This window comes from Netta rufina (genome assembly GCF_964035555.1).
Source record: "Netta rufina genome assembly, chromosome: 2".
Classification (NCBI taxonomy): domain Eukaryota; kingdom Metazoa; phylum Chordata; class Aves; order Anseriformes; family Anatidae; genus Netta; species Netta rufina.
The window spans coordinates 3,387,132-3,406,542 of NC_140124.1; the positions used below are offsets into that span (position 1 = coordinate 3,387,132).

The 19,411-nt window shown below is 37.7% G+C and overlaps 1 protein-coding gene across 5 annotated transcripts in view; it reads right to left on the reverse strand.

Moving 5' to 3' along the window:
* Positions 1-270: 270 nt before the first annotated feature.
* The window catches only part of NKTR (natural killer cell triggering receptor), a 39,645-nt gene continuing 20,504 nt past the window's right edge, over positions 271-19,411 (reverse strand). For 2 of the 5 annotated variants that reach the window (XM_084282647.1, XM_084282644.1), the window contains 11 exons: positions 15,421-15,450; positions 14,456-14,601; positions 13,245-13,467; positions 12,557-12,712; positions 11,272-11,359; positions 9,321-9,466; positions 5,393-8,320; positions 5,060-5,155; positions 4,678-4,737; positions 3,998-4,096; positions 271-2,543 (listed from right to left, as the gene is read on the reverse strand). In XM_084282647.1, the coding sequence (XP_084138773.1) occupies positions 2,465-2,543; positions 3,998-4,096; positions 4,678-4,737; positions 5,060-5,155; positions 5,393-8,320; positions 9,321-9,466; positions 11,272-11,359; positions 12,557-12,712; positions 13,245-13,467; positions 14,456-14,601; positions 15,421-15,450 (4,051 nt within the window). In that variant the 3' untranslated portion in view covers positions 271-2,464. The remainder of the gene's footprint in view (positions 2,544-3,997; positions 4,097-4,677; positions 4,738-5,059; positions 5,156-5,392; positions 8,321-9,320; positions 9,467-11,271; positions 11,360-12,556; positions 12,713-13,244; positions 13,468-14,455; positions 14,602-15,420; positions 15,451-19,411) is intronic. The other 3 variants (XM_084282648.1, XM_084282645.1, XM_084282646.1) reach the window with 3 other exon arrangements.

Genomic DNA, 19,411 nt, shown 5'->3' on the forward strand with positions numbered 1-19,411 from the left:
AGCTACAGAAATTGAAGCACATCTCTCATTTTCCTGTCCGTTTCCCTCGAGGAGCAATGGGTTTTTCCAGATTTAGAGAAAAGAGCCTTTGCAGATATGTACAAAAGTTTATTTTACAAACAGCAACTACTTTTGAATAACAAAATTGCAAAAACAGACCGACATTAGAAAACCAGCTCCGTGGTGCGTTTTCTATTTGAAGCACAATTTAACAGAACTCACCAAGTAAAAATATTCCCCCCCCCTTTCCCTCGCATCCCTCCCCAGCCATCGACCAGATGGAACTTCTTTATAAAGCTTTAATTCAAGATATGAAATAGACATTGGTAACATTGCAGCGATTCTGGACAACTACAACTGATTGACAATATATCTATTTCACTACCTTTTCCTGGCCTTAAAAAAAATCAACTTAGATCTGAAACATGACAAAATCAGGTTTTGGAGCAATTTAGTTTGAGGAAACGTTGAGTGACAACGCTTACATTTGTAACTTTTGTTACGCCATTAGCCCAGTAGTGCTATTTTCTCTGTAGGGGGAAAAACAAATTACTTAAAACTACGGAACTGCGACAAACATTACCTTGAGTTAGCAACGAAATATTTATTTGAGACTCTGAAATGGCTGCTACCGTTCAAAAAGAAATCTGCAAACATACTGATTTGAGTAATGCATTTGAACATTCAGTACATTTATAAGAACCTTACAAAATACTGATCTGAAAGGACTACGTGCAAGCAATTTTTCATTGAATTACAGGAGCAGGAGTTTAAGTTCGGGACTTTGGGTTCTCCTAAAAAGGGGGAAAACCGTATGACAGATTCAGTTTTAGGAACCTGTGTAGAAATGTCTTATTCAGCCTGCCATGTACAGACGTGCAGGGCATCATTACAGTCTTCAAATTTCACTTTGAGCTTTCTTTTCATGTTTCAGAAGTGTACCAAAAGCTAATTTGGAGCAGCTTAATTCAATAAAAAAAACAGTATGAATTGATGTCTAAGCAAGAAATTACTACTTTTCATTTTCAAAGCTGTTGGGTCCTGATGAGATTAAAAAAATCATTTTCAAGGTTTGAAAACAGTCAAGAAAACTAAAGCATCTCAAGGCATTACAGAAAGTCAGTAATGAAAGTAGTTATAATACAACAGTACTCATTAGCTCTAATAAAGCTACGTTAGTATGTTTTTGTTTTTACTACAGACCCTGCTTTTCAGGGTACGACGTTATGCCATTAAAAAACGGTCTCTTAGTATACAACTTTCTAAACACTGAAAAACTTTATAAATGATTTTAAATTGACTCAGTCAGAATATTGCAAAAAAAATTATGCTCTCCACCTTTAAGTCTATGTTTTTTGCAAGCCATTTACCTGTAACATGTAGTCATTTTTGGTATTAAACTTCACTTGGAAAGTACTTTCCACACTTTATCAGGCATACCAGTATTTTCGTAGTCATTTCACTTCAATAAGATACAATTTGGGACCTGCACACTGATATTCCCTCTGGCAAATGGGATACATCTGCAGACATTTTATGTAGGAACCATTATGGTTTATTTTCTCAAAAATTATCACTTAGGTTTTTAAGAAGTGTTCCGAACAAACTCATGATATCCTCAAGTTTACAACATTCAGCTTCAAAACGTGTTGAGGTACGCCAAGCGCTGCCGTAGGAATTTAAATGGGACCGCTCAGAAACACTTCTTTACCCTCTAAAGAACATTGCAATTGAACAGACACTTGGCTTTTAAATGCAAAAGTTTAGACAGGTTGGATTTTGAGATCAAAACTAATTCATCACACTTTCACTCACTGCTTGTCAGTTTGACAACTCCTGTTGTGTGCAAGCTCACCCTTCTGAGCAGACTTCTCTAACACCGCAGCACAGGAAGGATTAAGACATCGTGGCAGTCTTTGTTTTCATCAACTAGCTGCTGTGTATATACTCTATATAACGCAACAGTCAAACAAGACAGCATGGAACCCACCTTCCAGCTCTAAAAAAAACCATTTTAATAAACTAGAAATGCCAGCCTTTGTAAGAAGTTCTTCACAGTTTTATAGTTGCTAACGTATTTAACAGTAACAGGCAGAAAGCCTTAAGGTGTTTATAAACATACTTGAAGACAGTACTGGTTGCTGCACCGAGAAAAGCGGCGTCAGCAAACTCACCTAAGTGTCATTCATGGCTTGGAAAATCCGATTTGAGGAAATAAAACCTTTTTTTTTTTTTGTTATATTTTGTAAAAGTACCATTTGACATAAAAAACAGTTGAGTTGAGCCTCAGTACTTCGCTCCTTAAGTATACAGTCAGTCAAGTGAGTTCACTGATAAATGGTAGTTTCAGCTAGCTCGGTAAACATCCTTCAACTTCACTTGTGTCATCCTCAGAACAGTTCTGGTTTTAAACATAACACTGACAAACTTATTAAACACGGTTTCAATCGTCACAGAAAGATTTTCAGCTATACCCACTGCTTTCACTGGGACTTCGGTTGTTGGAGTAACTGCGATCACTCTCACTGTCAGAGCCATATGATCTACAAAGAAAAAATTAAATTCCTCAACATTTTATTTCGAGCTTTAAATTCAAAATTGCATCACGTCAAAAATTGAGACAGATGCACGAGACGAGAAGAAAACAGTCATGTATATAACAACTGAAACATATGTTAATGGACACTCAAAATTAAACTAGTCATTAATTTTACGTGCTGAAAATCCTGTGCAGCTCAAGTCAAACTGTGATTGTAACTATAAGATTTCTTCCTTTCATCAAAAAAGCTAAGAATTCATCCAAAAAACAACTAAGTTTTTGTTAATGCTGACAGCTGACTAAGAATTATATTCTAACAAAAGAAGTTTTACTTCTCAACCAAAATGATTTTGCAACTCCATGCCTTTACATATTGCAATTTGAAGTTTGAAGAAGGATCTGAGTAATTAGGCTCCATAACAATAACGGGAGTGTGTGCAGAAGGGAAATAATACATTCAAATGTTCTGGCTTATCCAAACCAAAAGAATTCCAAGCTGAGCACCTGGCCAAGCATAAAGAAATGGTACAGATTGTTTCAGATAAGCCACAAAACATATTCAAATTATACAGAATGAACTTTAATTAGAAATTTTCTAGCCTCGTGCCTGTAAGGAAAGCTTTCTGAAGGGATAGGCATATCCTAATCAAGCATTGTTTCTCTGATGCTTCCTGACATCCCAAAACAAGGATTTTGTAATGACTTCCACACTTTTCATTAATCTAATTAATTGCCCTTCATACACATGAAGAAGCTGTCTTACTGTCACAATCTGATGAGGAAACTGGTGACACCAGAGTCCATTAAGAGGTGATACTATGTCATGAAAAAACGAGTATGAGAACAGCAGAGGGTGAAAATTTACGGCAGCCAGCTATCTGTCTGACTTACCACTGAAGTTTATGCACTATATAAAGATCACATTCCACTTCTGATCTCTGCTGAAGTGTGCTCGCTTGCACCTCTGGTAATTCCCCTTGACTGAGTAGGATAATTTTGCACTATTATAAATTTTAAGCTAACAGTGACATCAGAAGCACACCAGATTTGCTGGTAAGATATTCTTTCAAAACATGTTCTAGGAAGTTAAAAATTAATTCTGGATAGCGCTGTAATTTTTCACTTCCTCTGCAGATGCTTTTTGGCTAGACTGCAAAAGTGGTTTAAAAAAAAAGTATTCACCATCCAATGGAATTCTGTGCATACCAGGTAGCTTTTAATTTGTAACAGGACACCTGATTTAAATCTTGAGAGCTAGTTCACTGCAGGAGTTTAAAAACCACTTAAAGGCAGCGTTATTAAAAAATTATGTGCTTACTTTGAACATATAGGGATTTATATATGCAATATATTTTTATGGTTGGGGAAAAAGACCGTAGCCTTCATGAACTTAAGTACGTACTTTGCAAATTCTTTTGCATTAATATGGTATGAGAGACACGCAAGCAAGTAACATACCTGGATCGCCTATCATAACTTCTAGATCTCCGGTAGCTGTCACTTCTTTTACTTCTACTTCGGCTTCTGCTATAGTAACTATCATACGTGTATGACCTACTTTAAAGGGAAAATAAAGTCTTTGTAGATTTACAGTTCCGCATCTAAAATGTCATTTATTTCAAATGCACAACACTTAAATACAAAGAGATGAATCACTATAAAGAATTTACTCTCAAAGGATGTGGAAAACACGATAATTCTAAGTTTTTGTAGATGTTTAAATACCAGAATTCAGCATCATCAAAACAACATTAAATTTATTAATATACAAGAGACTAAGCATTTAAAAAGTTTTGAGTTTTCACTACAAATGAAATATGAAATAAAATGAAATAAAAACTTGTTTTCAGAGGTATTAACAAACAACAAAATTATTCCAATTTATATTTCATTTTTATATCCCATTTAGCAAGAAAGGGAAACGTGTTCACCATACCATCACCTATCACTGTAACACCAGTATGACTTGGTAATTTTCCAAGCGTCTCATTTATGTTATTCTTGCTTTGTTTGCTCTCAAAGCTGCTAACACGACAGTACATTTCTGAAGAGCACAGATGCAGGGGTACTTTTTACACTAAGATATTTTTATAGCAAGTACATTTATTTCAGAGTTGGTACAGAACTACAATCCATACCTGGATCGGCTGTGATGACCATAGGAACTACTTCTCGATCTGCTTCTGCTATAGGTTCGACTGACAAACAAAAACAAAATGCTTTGTGTTAAGTTAATCAAGAACAAGTGCTGAACAGGGAAGAGGGGGAAAGAGGATGGGAACATGATTTTCTCAGAATTCCTTACTCACACTGTAAAACATGAAATACAATTCCTTTTTCAGTAACAGGATATTTCAAAATCTGATTGTTTTAACTTGCATGTTTCAAGCAGATGCTTCAGGCAGCAGCATGCACAGCTAAGCCCATTTCCAATTTGCTCAGAGACTGAAGCATCAGAGCTCCGGGCACCATTTACTGGTTTGGTAACACACCTCAAAATTAACAATTAGAGAAACTTACCTACGACTCTTGTAACTGTGGTAGGAACTACTTCGACTTCTTGACCGATCTCTACTATACCAGCCTCTGCTTCGGCTTCTTGTATAGCTTCTTGACCTACAATCCAGAAACAGTTTTTGAAAAGCACAAAACAGAATAACTCAAGTGAAGAGCACAAGAACACAGGAAGCAAAAGCATTTTAAAGCTTCATCCTTTTAGCTAAGTATTTATCCCGTATGTGCTAAAATATACAGTGCTGCTTAAAAGAAAAACAAGCTGAGAAAGAGAAACATGCCTTGAGAATATTGTGAACTTTCAAGTTAACAAAAAGAACAGGAACGTGAATGCCTCACCTATACGAATATGTAGAACTTCGGGATCGACTTCTGGAGTGGCTATAAGACAGTGATCTTGTTCGGTGTCTGGATTTAGATTCGGATTTACTTCGTGACCTACTGAGACTCCTGGATGGGCTGTTGTCATCTCTACTTGGGGACTCTTCCTCACTGGAACTTTCTTGGTTCCTTGGCCTTCGATTTAGCCGTGCTGTTTTCCTAACTTCATCAAACAGAGATCCAGGCCTTACTTTATTTTTAGCTTTTATTTCAATCCTTAAACCCGCTGGTTTAGGCTCTGGTGCTGAAGCTACGTTCTTTACTTCTGTGGCAGTACTAATTGTAGCTGGTTGCAAGTTACCAACACCTTGCAAAGGCTTCCATTTATTATCGACTGGATTGCTTTGTGTATTTTCAGTGATTTCACTTTTTAAACTACAATCTTTTGTGCTAGACACGGGGACAGAGTTATTTTCTTGCTTCCCTGTTTCTTTTTCTTCTTTAATATTAACAAAGTCTATAACACTGTTTCCTAATTTGACAGCATCTGGTTCAGGAGGCTGTAAATCTTTGTTTGTACTAGCACTTAAAGCCTGAGGTTTGGCAGTGAGAATGACAGGAGACGTGTCCACAACCACCTTCCCTGGTGAGTTACGGTCTGGAGTGCAGATCTCCATGTTGTCATCTGTCTGAACAACATCTTCCAGCCCATTCTGGTTACCTTCTTCAGCATGCTTAGTCTCATTCTTGCAAGCAGTCACTTTTATTCCTGAGTTTAAAATACTGGCTGAAGTGTTTGGATCAACGCTATCTTTATTAAGGTTACTGCGATCTGGTGAGGCATCAGTAGTGCTTTTACCTGGAAGGTTTTCATCCGTACAGGGCTTTTCACCATTTCCCATTTTGTCTTTGACTACTTCATCCTTTTCAGCAGCTTGCTGTTTTTTATCCTTTATGTCCCTGGTAAGCTGCTTTTCTTTTTTATCATCTTTGATAAGTGGCTTCTCATTTATATCATCATCCTCCTCTTCACCAAACTCCAGCGGGGGCTGCCAATGAAATGTTTCTTTTCTTTTCTGAACTTTGTGTTTCTTCTCCTTTTTTCCTTTGGATTTTTCTTTTGCTTTTTTGGAATGTGACTTTTTAAGAGGTTTTTTTGATTCATGTTTGGCTTTTTTCGACTTTCCTCTAGTATTTGCTGAGCTAGAATGAGAACTCTCAGATTCAGAAGATGACAGCTGTTTGCTCATCTTCCACGTACAATCAGAATCCAGAAAACCTTCTGAGGAATTTGACTTTTTTATCCTTTTGGTAACGCTAAGTTCTGTATCAGATCCTGATGTGGCCTCTCCTTCCTCTTTACCAGAGGAGGGTCTGGAATCTGCCCTATTATGCCTAGCCTCTCCCCTTTCTGAGTTTGATTCAGAGTCCCATTTGCTACCTGAATAGGATTTTCGTTTACTTTTTGCACCACCTCTAGGCTGCTCAGACGATTTCTCTTTAATGGCCTTGTTTTTAGGACGATCAGCATCCCGTTCACACTTGGATTTCTCCTCCCCTCTCACCGAACTTGAGTTGCTTTTATCCTGTTGCTGAGCATCTCCTTCCAACTGAAAATGGCCTTCTTTTTCTTGGGCTCCTTTCACTTTGCCAGAATGCTCACTGTCCGTAGAGAAGTCAGAAGATGATAAACTGTCGCTCTCTTTCAGTCCTTGAGAAGACTCATCGTAGTCTTTTGTACTTTTATAAGGAAGAGTACTTTCAGAGCTCGTTTCCTGCCTTAGTTTAAGAGACCGAGCATTCTGATCACCCGATGCAGATTTTCTTTTGCTTCTGTGCCTGTCGTCATCACTAAGGGAGTAATAAGATGTCGACTCACTATAACCCGACCTGTCACTGCGGTATTTACTCGGTGATGGTGATCTGCCTGAAGAATGAGATTTTGTTCTTGAGCTAGACAGACTTCTAGATCTTGTGTAAGATCTTGAGTATGACCTGCTTCGGGAGGACCTGCTTCTCGATCGCGGCCAACTATCTGAGCTTCTGTCGCTACGATATTTGGAATAAGCACTTCGGTCACTATCTGAACTCCTTTGTCGCTTACGGAGCGAGGAAGAAGTGTTAGCCTCTTTAATAACAACTACATTATAATTAGTTTGGGTGGGTATTAAATGGGTTGTCTTAGCTTTCATCTCCTGAATTCGCTCGTAGGATGGCTTCCATGGCTTCTGCCCAGGTTTCCACCGTGAAGGTGGTGGGCTATCACTTAAGGGTATGACAGGGAGGCTTTCTGGGACAACCGGTGGTATGACGACTTTATCAGTCGGGAGTATAACTGCTCTTACAGGGTCAGCAGTCTTGTTGGGCTTGTTTTCATTTAATCGCGTTGAAGTATTTCGTGGAGAATTGGAAACAGTCTTCTGATGCCTGGGGCTAGGACTTGATCTTGATCTACTTCGGGAACGTGATGATTTAGAGGCCGATCTTGATCTGGAACTTCGAGAATAAGACCTTGATTTAGACCTAGATCTGGACCTGGACCTGTAGTATGACCGAGTGTCTCTGCTTGATAAAGTTGATGAACTCTGGTCCTCCTTATCAGATTTAGACCAGTCTCTTCTGGATGAATGTCTAGAAGATGATGATGAAGAACGAGATTTCCTCTCACGATCACAAGATGATTTCTTCCTCCTGACAAAGGAATGAGAGGATTCCACATCTGACGAAGCTGATGTTTTCTTTTTTTTAGTTTGCTTGTGCTTCTTGAAATGCTTCTGCTTTTTAGACTTCTTTTTATGTTTCACTTTCTTTTTCTCTTTTCTGTGCTTTTTGTGGTGGCTGGAGTATCTCACAGTACTCAGATCAGAATAGCCGTTATGTGACCAAGATCTTGATCTCCGTGATGCACTTCTTTCATCCCATCTGCTTGTACACGGGTCACTCAACCTTAAAAACAAACAAGCAAGGCCCACACTAAGTGGAAATTCTGTAAGAACTTCATAAGTATTTTCCCCTCTCCCTGTCCCAAGGCAATTAATGAGGTTTAACAACTATAAAAATCCCTCCATTTACTACCAGACAACCGCATTTTGAATGAGCTCATTACACTTGTTTTAAGACATGGAATTACAACACTATGAGGAAAGCTACCACTTCTCTGTAAGAGATGAATCAGACAAAATCACCAAATCGTGCACGCTGTAAACCCAGGCAATTTAATTATCCTAGTCCACATCATTTTGAACTCTGCAACTATGGGATTTATAAACTGCATTTAATTTTTTTCTTTTTTAATCGCCTTATTTAGGTATTATTTAGCTAGTTCATGTAATAAATTGTATGCACTCAATATATAAAAGGGTTTGGTAAACATTTGCAATTTTTCAATAATGTTTATAATGTTCTTCAGTTCTGCCTTTGGGGTTTATCTATCATTTTGATACAAGCTCAGATTATCAAGTCATCAGAAATGCTGGAAAGTCAGCTACATCACAGAGCTGGTAACAGCAAAAAGAACATGAAGCTAAAACTTAATATAAGCTTTGTGGATTTGGTTGTCTTGTTATCAAAATAAAACAAACAGTTAACCAAGTTCAAGGCTAAAGGAAATCTGACGCAACTATCTCAGAGGAAAGCAATAGGAAATTGGACAGGTGAATTAATTTCTTCTTAAGTATTGAAGACAGTTGAAGAACAACTGCTCTGTGACCTTAGGCTTTGTCAGCATGTGTTGATCTGATGTTACAACACCGAAGAAGAAAAGTTTTAGGAAAGATTCCAATAAAGATTCTGTTTAAATTCGGAACACTGGAAGTGGGAAGATATTAAATACAAAGATATTTTTACACATTTTGTTCAGTCAAACAAGAATGACATGGAACAGCTATATAACCTATTATTGCTTGTGCAAAAAAAATACTTTTTAAATGCACTGTAAGGATCTTACTTATCGCCTTTACTCCACTTTTCTCCACTAGGTGGTCTATACGTTCGTAATCTCTGCATTTCCTCTTTCCAGTGCGGAGGAGTCTCACTACTCTCATCATCATCAGATTCAGAGCACGACCGTGATCGAGGTGGGGTGTGATATCGCTGTAAAACCAAAGCAAGACAATTACTTTTTATATTATACAACCTCCTTTAAAGAAAAAATATATTCTGTGTCTGGTATCTCTCATACAAGTTTTGCATGCATCTTCATAACAAACCAGACAATGTTATTCACACAAAGGTCAGGAAGAACACAAATTCTGAATTCCCTGCCAAAGATACCCACTTTTGGTACGCATATATGCTATATGTGAGCCTGATTACATAGCTAACTGCCTTTTCATACTCTAAGGGCACTTATCAAAGCCCGAGAGGGCCCAGCTAACCTGTTTTTCCAAAACACAAAAGATAAAATTTAGGAAGTTCTCTTTACATTACACTTTCTGGAATAACACAATTACAGCAGATAACCAAACTTCCCCCCTCCAGGATACTAAAACACAGATGTTTCAGTTCAGTTAGCAGATACTTAGCTGCCTGTAATCACAGAAACAAGCTCCGTTTCAAAAGTCACTGCTGTTCAGTCCTTAAGAAATGGGCAGTTTAAGACATCTTTCAAAAAAAGTGGAATGAAGCTTCATGCTAGAAAATGATGCTTAGGCACAGCATTTAAAAAGGTAAAAAGAGCTTTTCCTGCAGCAGCAGAAAAATGGTCGTAATATTGCCAAGTCATTATTTTCCATTACCCAGTTGGATACACACTTAGGTAAGTCATACGAGGAAATTGGATGCTCCTTGACTCAATTAACAAAGAAGAAAAACATCTGGGTTTTACTCAATTATTTTGAGCCACTTATAAAATAAGTGATATGTGGAAAAAAAGCCTAGACTGTCTCCCAGAATAAAAAGAGAAAGACGAATGTATTGGTTTACATAGAATTCACTTAAGAAATATCTTCTTACTTTCTCCCTGTTCAACTGACTGAAAATCAAGTTTTGGGCCCTGTATCATGGATTAGAGAAGGGATGAGAAAACTTTTGCTTAAGAACATTGGCATTAATGCAAAAGAGAAAGTTACCAGATCACTGAAATAGAAATGAAGTCTACAGAAACAGTGACAGCCTTCACAAAGTGGAAAAAAAATGGACCACGACTGTGCAGTTGCAAAAAGCCTTCTGTCCAAGCATGGCAAAAAGTAACTTCTTGCCTGTGTTATCTGAAATTACATGGACTTCATCTCAGGCAGGAGAGCGGATGAAATTTGGCAAACTATGTTAACTAGCTAAAAACAGAAACAAAAGATATACTTAAACTGTTAGTTCTGCTTTTTGACATTTTGACAAGTGATTCTGCCAATGTTGCCAGAAAAAAATGTTTATCAGCAACATACGCACAGTGATCAGACACTGTACGTATCAGAACTGTACATACTTAGGACACTTCAGAACAGCCTTGTTTGCTGTTATGCAGCAACAGTCCTAGTGCTTAGGAGAAACAGTGAGGAAATCCAAGCAGCAGAGCGAGTAAAAGCTTGTCTTTTCTCATTGCTTCAGATGTTGCAGCTTGCCTAGGATGAACCTTTGCTGACTTCATTTCAGTCTTTACAAAGAAATAATTTTATTCTTATGTCTGAAGCTACTTTTTATGGCTGAAATTACTCTTGTAGCTGGGTAAGCCTTTGTTTTCCCAAACAATGCTTCGGCAAGAAGACATTAAGTAGAAGGATAAGGAAAAAGCATTGCAAAATGAACTACTTGGAAACAAGATTTCAACCTTCTAAGCTTGAATCTACTGTAGGTCAACAACACTTACAGTGGCACACAAAGCCTTCAAGGAAATTCAGAATTCAAAGCACAAGGTCAGACAAGATACTTTGGGTGAGAGGAAATAAGAGTAAGTCACATACTATTGTGCCTCTTCCTTTAATTTTTCGTCCAGATTTAGAGACTGATGGTTTCTGGTCGGTTAGAACTGGTGCAGCATCAAGAAGCTTCCTAAAGAAATTAAGAAAATTAGAGTATACACAAAAAAAAATAACAATTTTAACTTAAACCTAATTTTAAATTAACCATGCAAAATATCTTAATCGTCTATTTTGATACGGCAGAACTGAATTCAGCAACTGGCATTCCAAGAAGCCAGCCAGCCACGCACAGACCTGCAATGAAAGCAAATCGATACGTAACAGTTCTCAACCAGCTCTGCAGATCTGACCTGCCTTTGTGATAAAGAAAGGCTAACAATGAACTTCCAAAGTACTCTGATACAGCGTTACACGGCTCTTCTAAAGCAGCTGACTTATGTTTGGTGGACAAATCGTGAAGATGACATGGAAAGAACAGTTTCAAGATCGCAGCAATTACACAACAATGCCTTAGCAGACAGTGGCAGGTCATAACAGTCCCCAAGTTCTAAAGCCTTCTTTCTTTCCTCAGCAAGAAGTAATTCAGCATTCCTTTTTACGCAGTTTGAAAGAAGCAAATACAAAGGCTTTGAAAGCACAAGTAAAGAAGAAAAAGCTTACAGCAGACTACACCGTTAACTGAATTAAAACAAAGTGACTGGATTTTAGAGATGCCCAGGACTGTGCTGTATCAGCTCATCTAAACCCACAAGTGAAAAAATTTGATAGAAAAAAAAATGCATTTTGGTAGACATGCAAAACACAAATTGAAAGCAACTTGTGAATGCATGACTTCCTCCCTACTAAAAAAAATAATTGTTCTCCCGTTCTAAAAAAAAAAAAAAATTAAACCACTTGTAAGATTCTCTTTGACTGATTTTGCACTAAAGTTTCACCCTTTAGTCTAAGAAAGTTGAAAAAACCATCACCTATTCAAGTTTACTTTGCAATCAAATATCTGCTGTATTTTATGTTGCAAAATTTCCTCTGGAATTAATGAACCTTGTTTTTTTTGCATCACCTCTAATTGTGTTTAAGGTCACAATATGCACAACCTTTAAAGGACCGATGAAACTATGAGTTTTCACTGAAAAAAAAACTAAACCACACTGAAAGGCAAATTCTGAAGAAAAACAGTGAACAGGACAGGTAAATTGCCTCATTTAGAAATTCTGACACTAAGGCCATCCCTTGCTGTAAGTTCTGGTAAAATAATGTTACTGAGGAAGTTTTATGCGTAGCTGCTACCAAGAAGGTCAACACAATCATAAAACTCAATGTTCCTTACGGCTCAGGTTCCGCATTGACAACAGGCACATCTCTTCTTAGCAAAAATCTATTTTCAGGCACTGGGGGAATTTCTTCAGGACGCACGACAGGCTTATCCCTCTTTGTGCTAACATCAGTTGCTTTTTCGGTCACATCGCTCTTGTCAGAAAGGCTGCTAGGAGGAAATATAAGTATATAAATAAAAATCAACTGACAAACACCACCGTTCACGTTCCCACAAGAAGCCCATGTGACGCAACAAGCTTTCAGATGACTTAGAATGTGTTTCATTAACAGCTCATTTCATGCCAATGGTGTGGTGTTAGAAGTAAGGTTCAGTTCTCACTTTACAGCAAATAATTTTGCCTTTAATTTGCCACTAGTCATAAAATATTTTAAAATATAATCAAGTATGAATCAAAGGTCTCTATTTGCCTAACATTACATTAACACAGGTATAGCAAATCCCAAACATTTTAACATGCTAGACATTTATTTCAAAGTTACTCTAGATTCTACCTACAAAGGTCTTTAACACAGAAGTCTACCCAGCAAGCTTGGTTTTAGTGATTTGTTTAAAAAAAAAAAAAAATCAAAATCCGAACTTACAGAATAAAAGCACCTTCACATTAATTGCTTAAGTACTTCATGAAAAAGTAAAATTTATCAAATTCCTCTGAAATGCTTAAATTTGAGAAAGTAGTCACCATCTTTGGTTTGAGGTCCGCTTGCATCTTGAATCCTCTTTTTTCCTCTCCTCCTTTCTCCGTTTTCTTGACTGTTTTGCTTTAGCTCTTCTTTTACGCTTTCTTCTCCTGCTTCTTTCATTTTCAGCTTCGCTTTCAGATGAACTTTCTGAAGAGCTTGATGCACTGGAGGAGGATTCTGACTCTTCTGATTCAGAACATACTTTCTTCTTCTTCTCCAAAGCTTAGAAACAGATATTATAATATTTATAGTGTGCATATTACATGTAGCATGTATATACATGTAAAACAAGATATGTAACTATGTATGTAAATACACACGTGCTTCTCCAGAGGATCTGTGCGTAAACCATGAGCATTTTTTAACAGTGAGGTTTGTTAAAATATAATTATATGGATTTATCATGCCCTGGGTAAACCAATAAAGTTACACAGATATTTTCCAGCAAAGATGGTTGTAAGAAAACACCTTCAGTGAACTGTAAGAACCTCCATGCCCAGCTTCTGCCATCTAAGATACTGCAAAGCCAGAGCATTTTTATAATAAGCCATACACTGAAGTTTATAACTGAAGTTAAACATCCACGTGTGCCAAGCTTTGCCACCCTCTCCTTTCTGCATTCCCGTACTTTTACATTATCTTTCCTCAGACTCTCTCCGCAGGACATAAAAAACGCATTATCCTTGAGGAAAGTCAGAACTAAAGTTAAAAAATCCTAACTCATAACAATCCGAAGCTTTACAGCACCTGTCCAAAGATGTATCTAACACCACCTATATCCTATAAATTCTCACAAAAAGGTAAATTATGTTGACTATGTTTATGGCCAATATTAACTTGACATATCTTATAATAAACCTTCAGAAACTGCACAAAATTCTACATCCAGAAAAGCTTCTGTTTAGATTACGGTCTTTCAAACTCAGAAAAACAAGTTATAATTTATTTTGAGTATGTCACATGAACCTCAAACGTTAATTAAGGAGACCAGGAAGCAGGCATACGTTTTCTAAGGCACAAAGGTTTAGGTCAGAAAACCTTTTCCCTTGCTGTGCCTTACTCACCTACTCCAACATTGAAGTTTTAAAGGGTTGTTAGAACTAAATTATGATTCTAGAGATTCACCATAGCGACTTCTGGATGCTGGCATAATTTTTATACTCTGAAAAACATGTCAACATTCAATTAACTTCAGCATATGTGTGCTTACCATCCTTTGCTGACTTTGTAACGAGCACCCCACAGTCAATAACTCGTACATCTGCATAGGGTCTACTTGCAGTATCGGTTTTCAGATTTTCTATTTGCTCTATTACTTCAAAACCAGAAATAACCAGTCCAAAGACAACATGTACGCTGCAGAAGGAAAACATTTGGAAAGCACAACGTTTATATCTCGCCTTTTCTCTGATGAATTTCAGATTTTAAAAGTCATTCTGAAATAGAAACACTCAGCTTCACTGGCATCGACTGGCTCTTAAAAGACGTTAAAAAAAATCTTATTTTTAACTTTATTACTTTTGCATTTACAACAGTAAGACTTCACGTCACAAGAAATGGAAGTTTGCTCTGGTTCAACATGATGTCATTCTACTATCTTCTAGCAGACACTATAAACAGGTCGTAATTTCTCATCCACCCTTCTATTTTTGAAGTTTTGTGCGACAGACAGACCAAAAGCCTGTAAATAAAGGTGGCATAGAAGCAGTTTTCTCATTTTTATGTCTACACAACCTCAGCCTACAAGTTCCCACTGACACTGAAGGTGCAGTTTTTGTGAACAAATCCCCCATTCTGTTCTACTGTCCCACATTCCTCTTTCTTTCATCCAATTGCCCTATAACTTGCACTTCCAGGAATATATTCTGGAGATGAAAAAAGTAGTATCAAAACACATTAAACTTGACATTTTAACTTGATTTGAGGGCAGCAAGCAGATTTAAATAAATGAATTTGAATAAATGAATCTAGTTTTCAAATCAGTTTCAGAAAGAAGTTGCAATTTGAAATATTTATAGAATTCAAATTTTAGTTTTCCATCTTTTTCTACCGTATAATCTTTCGCAGAAGTAAAAGTGTTTCCCCATTGCTGTCTACTACTGCCACCACGACACGCGAAGCCTCATGAATAATCTTTGAATTTATTCATCGCTCAAGAAACTATAAAGGACTTACCCATCGAGATGAGGAGCAGGCTTTGTTGTTCTGTTTGACAAACAGCAAGATGGTGAGATGGTAAAAAAAATCAAGGATTCAGATGAAGTAAGAGGAGAATGTCACAGAAAAAAAGGTGAAGGTAAGACAAAATAGTGAAAAAATCCAGTTACATACACGGAATTAAAAACCTTACAGACAACACATACAGGCTTTTTTTTTTTTCTTTTAAGATTATCTTTTACATGAAATTTGTTTAAAGTTTAGCTAACTGTGCATACTTGAAAGTTGTACCAAATACCATCTGATGCATGCAGTAAACACTATTCAAGTGCCTTTACATACACACTCAAATATAACTCACTAACATCTTTAATCACAAAGATACAATTTGGAAATAAGTACTGGATAACTAATGCAATTTAACGTTTCTGAAACTGGTAGGTTCTTACATTACAAGGTCACTTTAAAGTCAGTTCTATTTAAAAAAGGAACAGGGAAACAGAGTTGTTATATGCGATAGATTCTTTGCTTCTTTTTTTCCTGCTTTTTTTATTATTTTCCACCTACTTGATTGGCCTCAGGACTCCCCATACAAAGCGATGCTACTTTAACCATCAAGACTACAGCAATTCAGCTCATAAGCTCACAGGCTTCCCCAAAGCAACAGCAGCACAATGCAAGCAGACATTATAAGGTACCCTATGCTCTATTTCTGTGACAAATTCAGACTTCCTCCCTTTTTTTTTTTTTTTTTTAGGTTCCCACATTTCCAGCCCGAAGGGGAAACGCCACTGCATTACACTTTGCACAGAGGTGGTGGTGGGAGCTATGGCAAATTCCCAAGCTGGCTTTTAATTGGGATAGTCAAGGCTGTGCATATGCAGCGGCATTTTAAGCTTCACCTTTTTGGTGACAATGCTATGGCCTGGTACCTTTCTCTGTCCTCTTCTAGAAGGGAAAGGGAGTTAATGCAGGCATACCTAAGGGAATAACGTTGCCCAGAGAACCAGGCTGCACAAACTCAGTGAGGAACATCAAAACTTGCATTGATCTTATATACTGGGGGAAGTGAGGGGAGGTGAAATAAATGTCAATATAATTTGCATTTGAAGCTGTTTTATTATTTGAAAACGTTCTCCCTCTCTTCCCGAGGCACTGTTTTGACTTTCTAGCTTCCTTCCACTGCACTACACTCTCAAAAAATAAAAGTAAAAAAACCCCACAGGGCCTAGATGCTGCTTTTCTTGGTACAACAAAGTCAGGCTCTCACTGCTACAACGAAATACTGCAGATGAAGCACGGAGCTTCCTTCTGGCTTTCAGCTAGGAGGCCACAGAGCGCCGCAGTGCTGGGACACGTGCCAGAAGATGGAAGTGCCATCAGGAGTGCTTACACTCTGATTTTTCTAAGCTCCAAAAACCAACCAGACCTCCTCCTCCTCCTGCAATCCTAAATATTACAGAAAACGAAAGGGAAAGCAATGCTATCAAGAAGACATCTCGTTTCTCAGCAGCAGGGGCTGATCTTTGTTTTTCCCCTTGCTAACCCAGCGCATGGCTACGAACAGAAAAAGTCTCCGAGCTTTGGGAGATGGGTAAGCAAAAGTTAACTGCGATAACCACCTGCTGTGAGGTGAACGTTTGGAGCAGGCTGAACGATAAAGCTGATTTAAAAGTAGTGAAAAAATAGAAGTGGGTTACTTCAGTGAAACCAACAGTCAATGAGTCTTAGCATTTAGAGTTAGCTCGAGAAAGCAACAGGTTCAAACACGCCTGGTATGAATGCTGTAGTAGCGTGCTCCTGCCATGCTGCAGCAGCACCTGGAGGCCAATTGAGCAAATGATTTAAGCAAATTATTGAAGTACTTTCTTTGGACCTTGATAGGCAAGGAAATGGATGGCTGGTAACTAGTAAAGCCATTTAGTTTCTTTCACTGCGCTGGCAATTTGATAGAGTGGACAGGATTTTTCTCATTTGCCTGATCACGAAGTGGAAGCACACAGAAAAAGCACTACCCAAAAGCAAACTTCTCAGATGCACAAGGAGGAGTCGGGCAGCTTGCAAGACTTTCCGTGGGAAGCAGAAACCAAACTCCTCGTTGTGCTTCTGAAAGCTCTCTCCTCGCGAGGTTAGGGCTGGAACACTGCAATTACTCTGCAAACATCTGCACCTTACAAGACCACGCCAAAGCTCTTCTTGCCTACGTTCCACCTCTCGTTTCTTGAACACTGACTTCAAAACTTCGCCAGGAGAAAACCTACTTACTACTGCTGCACTACAGAAACCTAGTTAGGATGAGTTCCTCCCAAGAAATAGCGTTTTATTAAAGCATTTCTATGCAGAAGTTTTAAATTATAAAACATTCAACATCTGCCTTATTTTAGGTGTTATTATCCATGTTATTTGCAGAAGGACAAATATCTTTACTCACCCCCCAATTTAAAGAAAATTGGTTTAAGATACTGGTGAAGAGAAGAACATCTTTTTTTCAATAAGAGCACCTTTTTTGCCCACCCCCCAAGAACCTCAGACCTAACAAAGGACTCAAAGCACGTAACAATATGATCAGAAAAACAAGAAAGATTAAAAACAGAAAGAGAAAAGAAAAAAGGACACAGCCTTAGAGGAATGAGACATTACCTTTGGAGCGCACGATGTAACACTGTTTCTGTAAATTTTACACAAAAATGGCAGAAATAAATTGTAATACATTTTCAGACAAAACTGAGTCTATGTTTTATTAAATACAAGTTTAAAATTAATATTAATCAAGTTGTATGCAGAACAAGGATGCCTAAAAGAGGGCTCTAAATTTTCTTTAGAATACAAGGTACTTTGAAAACTACGGTAAGTTCTCTTTAAAAACAAAAACTACAGACATAGCCTGCTTGCACCCACTCTTACACAGGAAAACTGTTAGAAAAGAGAATCCTCCCAGTCCCCTCCGAGCCTCAGTCCAAGTGTTAGAACACATGCACAACTTTAAGCAGATGAATAACGGCTTTCAATGGGTTTATTCACATGCTTGCAGTTACAGAGGTGTTCAAACGCTCTTCTGAAACCAATCCTAGGTAAATACTTCATAGGATGGCAGCCCGTCAGTGAAATGGTTTGGTTTACAAAATGAAGGGTGTAAGCCCACAGCTTCAGACATTTCATAATTAGCTTGTACCTCCCTTTATTATGAAACTGTTCTAAAACTAAGAGATGCTCTCTAAAACATGTGCGTAGCTATTATTGCTCGTGTTAAGAATTAGGGAAAAACAAGAACGCTGCAGGTGCAAAAGCACAACGCACGTGCACCAGCTAATTCTGTGTGTTTGCTCTGGTATAATTCTCATGAGCAGCTGTAACTTCAAAATACACTATCAGTTAAGTATAAATTATGCTTTTTCTCCCATATAGACTATTAGCTCTTAATTATCTCTCTGCATATCTAAGCAGTGAAATGATCTGTTTGTAACTTACTGCAAATATCATCCTATAAATGCTTCCACGAGGGCTGCACATCTGTGTAAACCTGGTCAAACCAACAGAACCTGCTTATGTGACAAGTGCACGTACATCGCCCCTGCTCATGGATAATGCGATTTTTTTGTAGCTATCTTTCATATTTCTGTGAACTGTTCAATAATCAGCTCAAAGTTATTTCATCCGCAGTAAAAACAAAACAAAACGTTGATTAGAAAAATACCTGGTTTGGGACACTGAAGAAACAAACAAACAAAAAAAAAACTTAGAAGTGAGCCACTTAATAAGCTAGTAACATTCAGAAATCACTTGTAAAATCCAACCCAAAAATCTTCACAGCTGATTTTAGCCTTTAGCCACTTCGCAGTTCCATGAGGTTACTTTATTTAAATTTAGTAACTGGACAATACCATACGTTGAAAACATTTTTGAACCAAAAAGCTATTTAGCTTGGAGCAAGAAAAAAGCCTGAGAGCCACGTTAACTGACAATACCCTCAGTATGGGGAAAAATAAATTAATGAATAGCAAAACAGCCT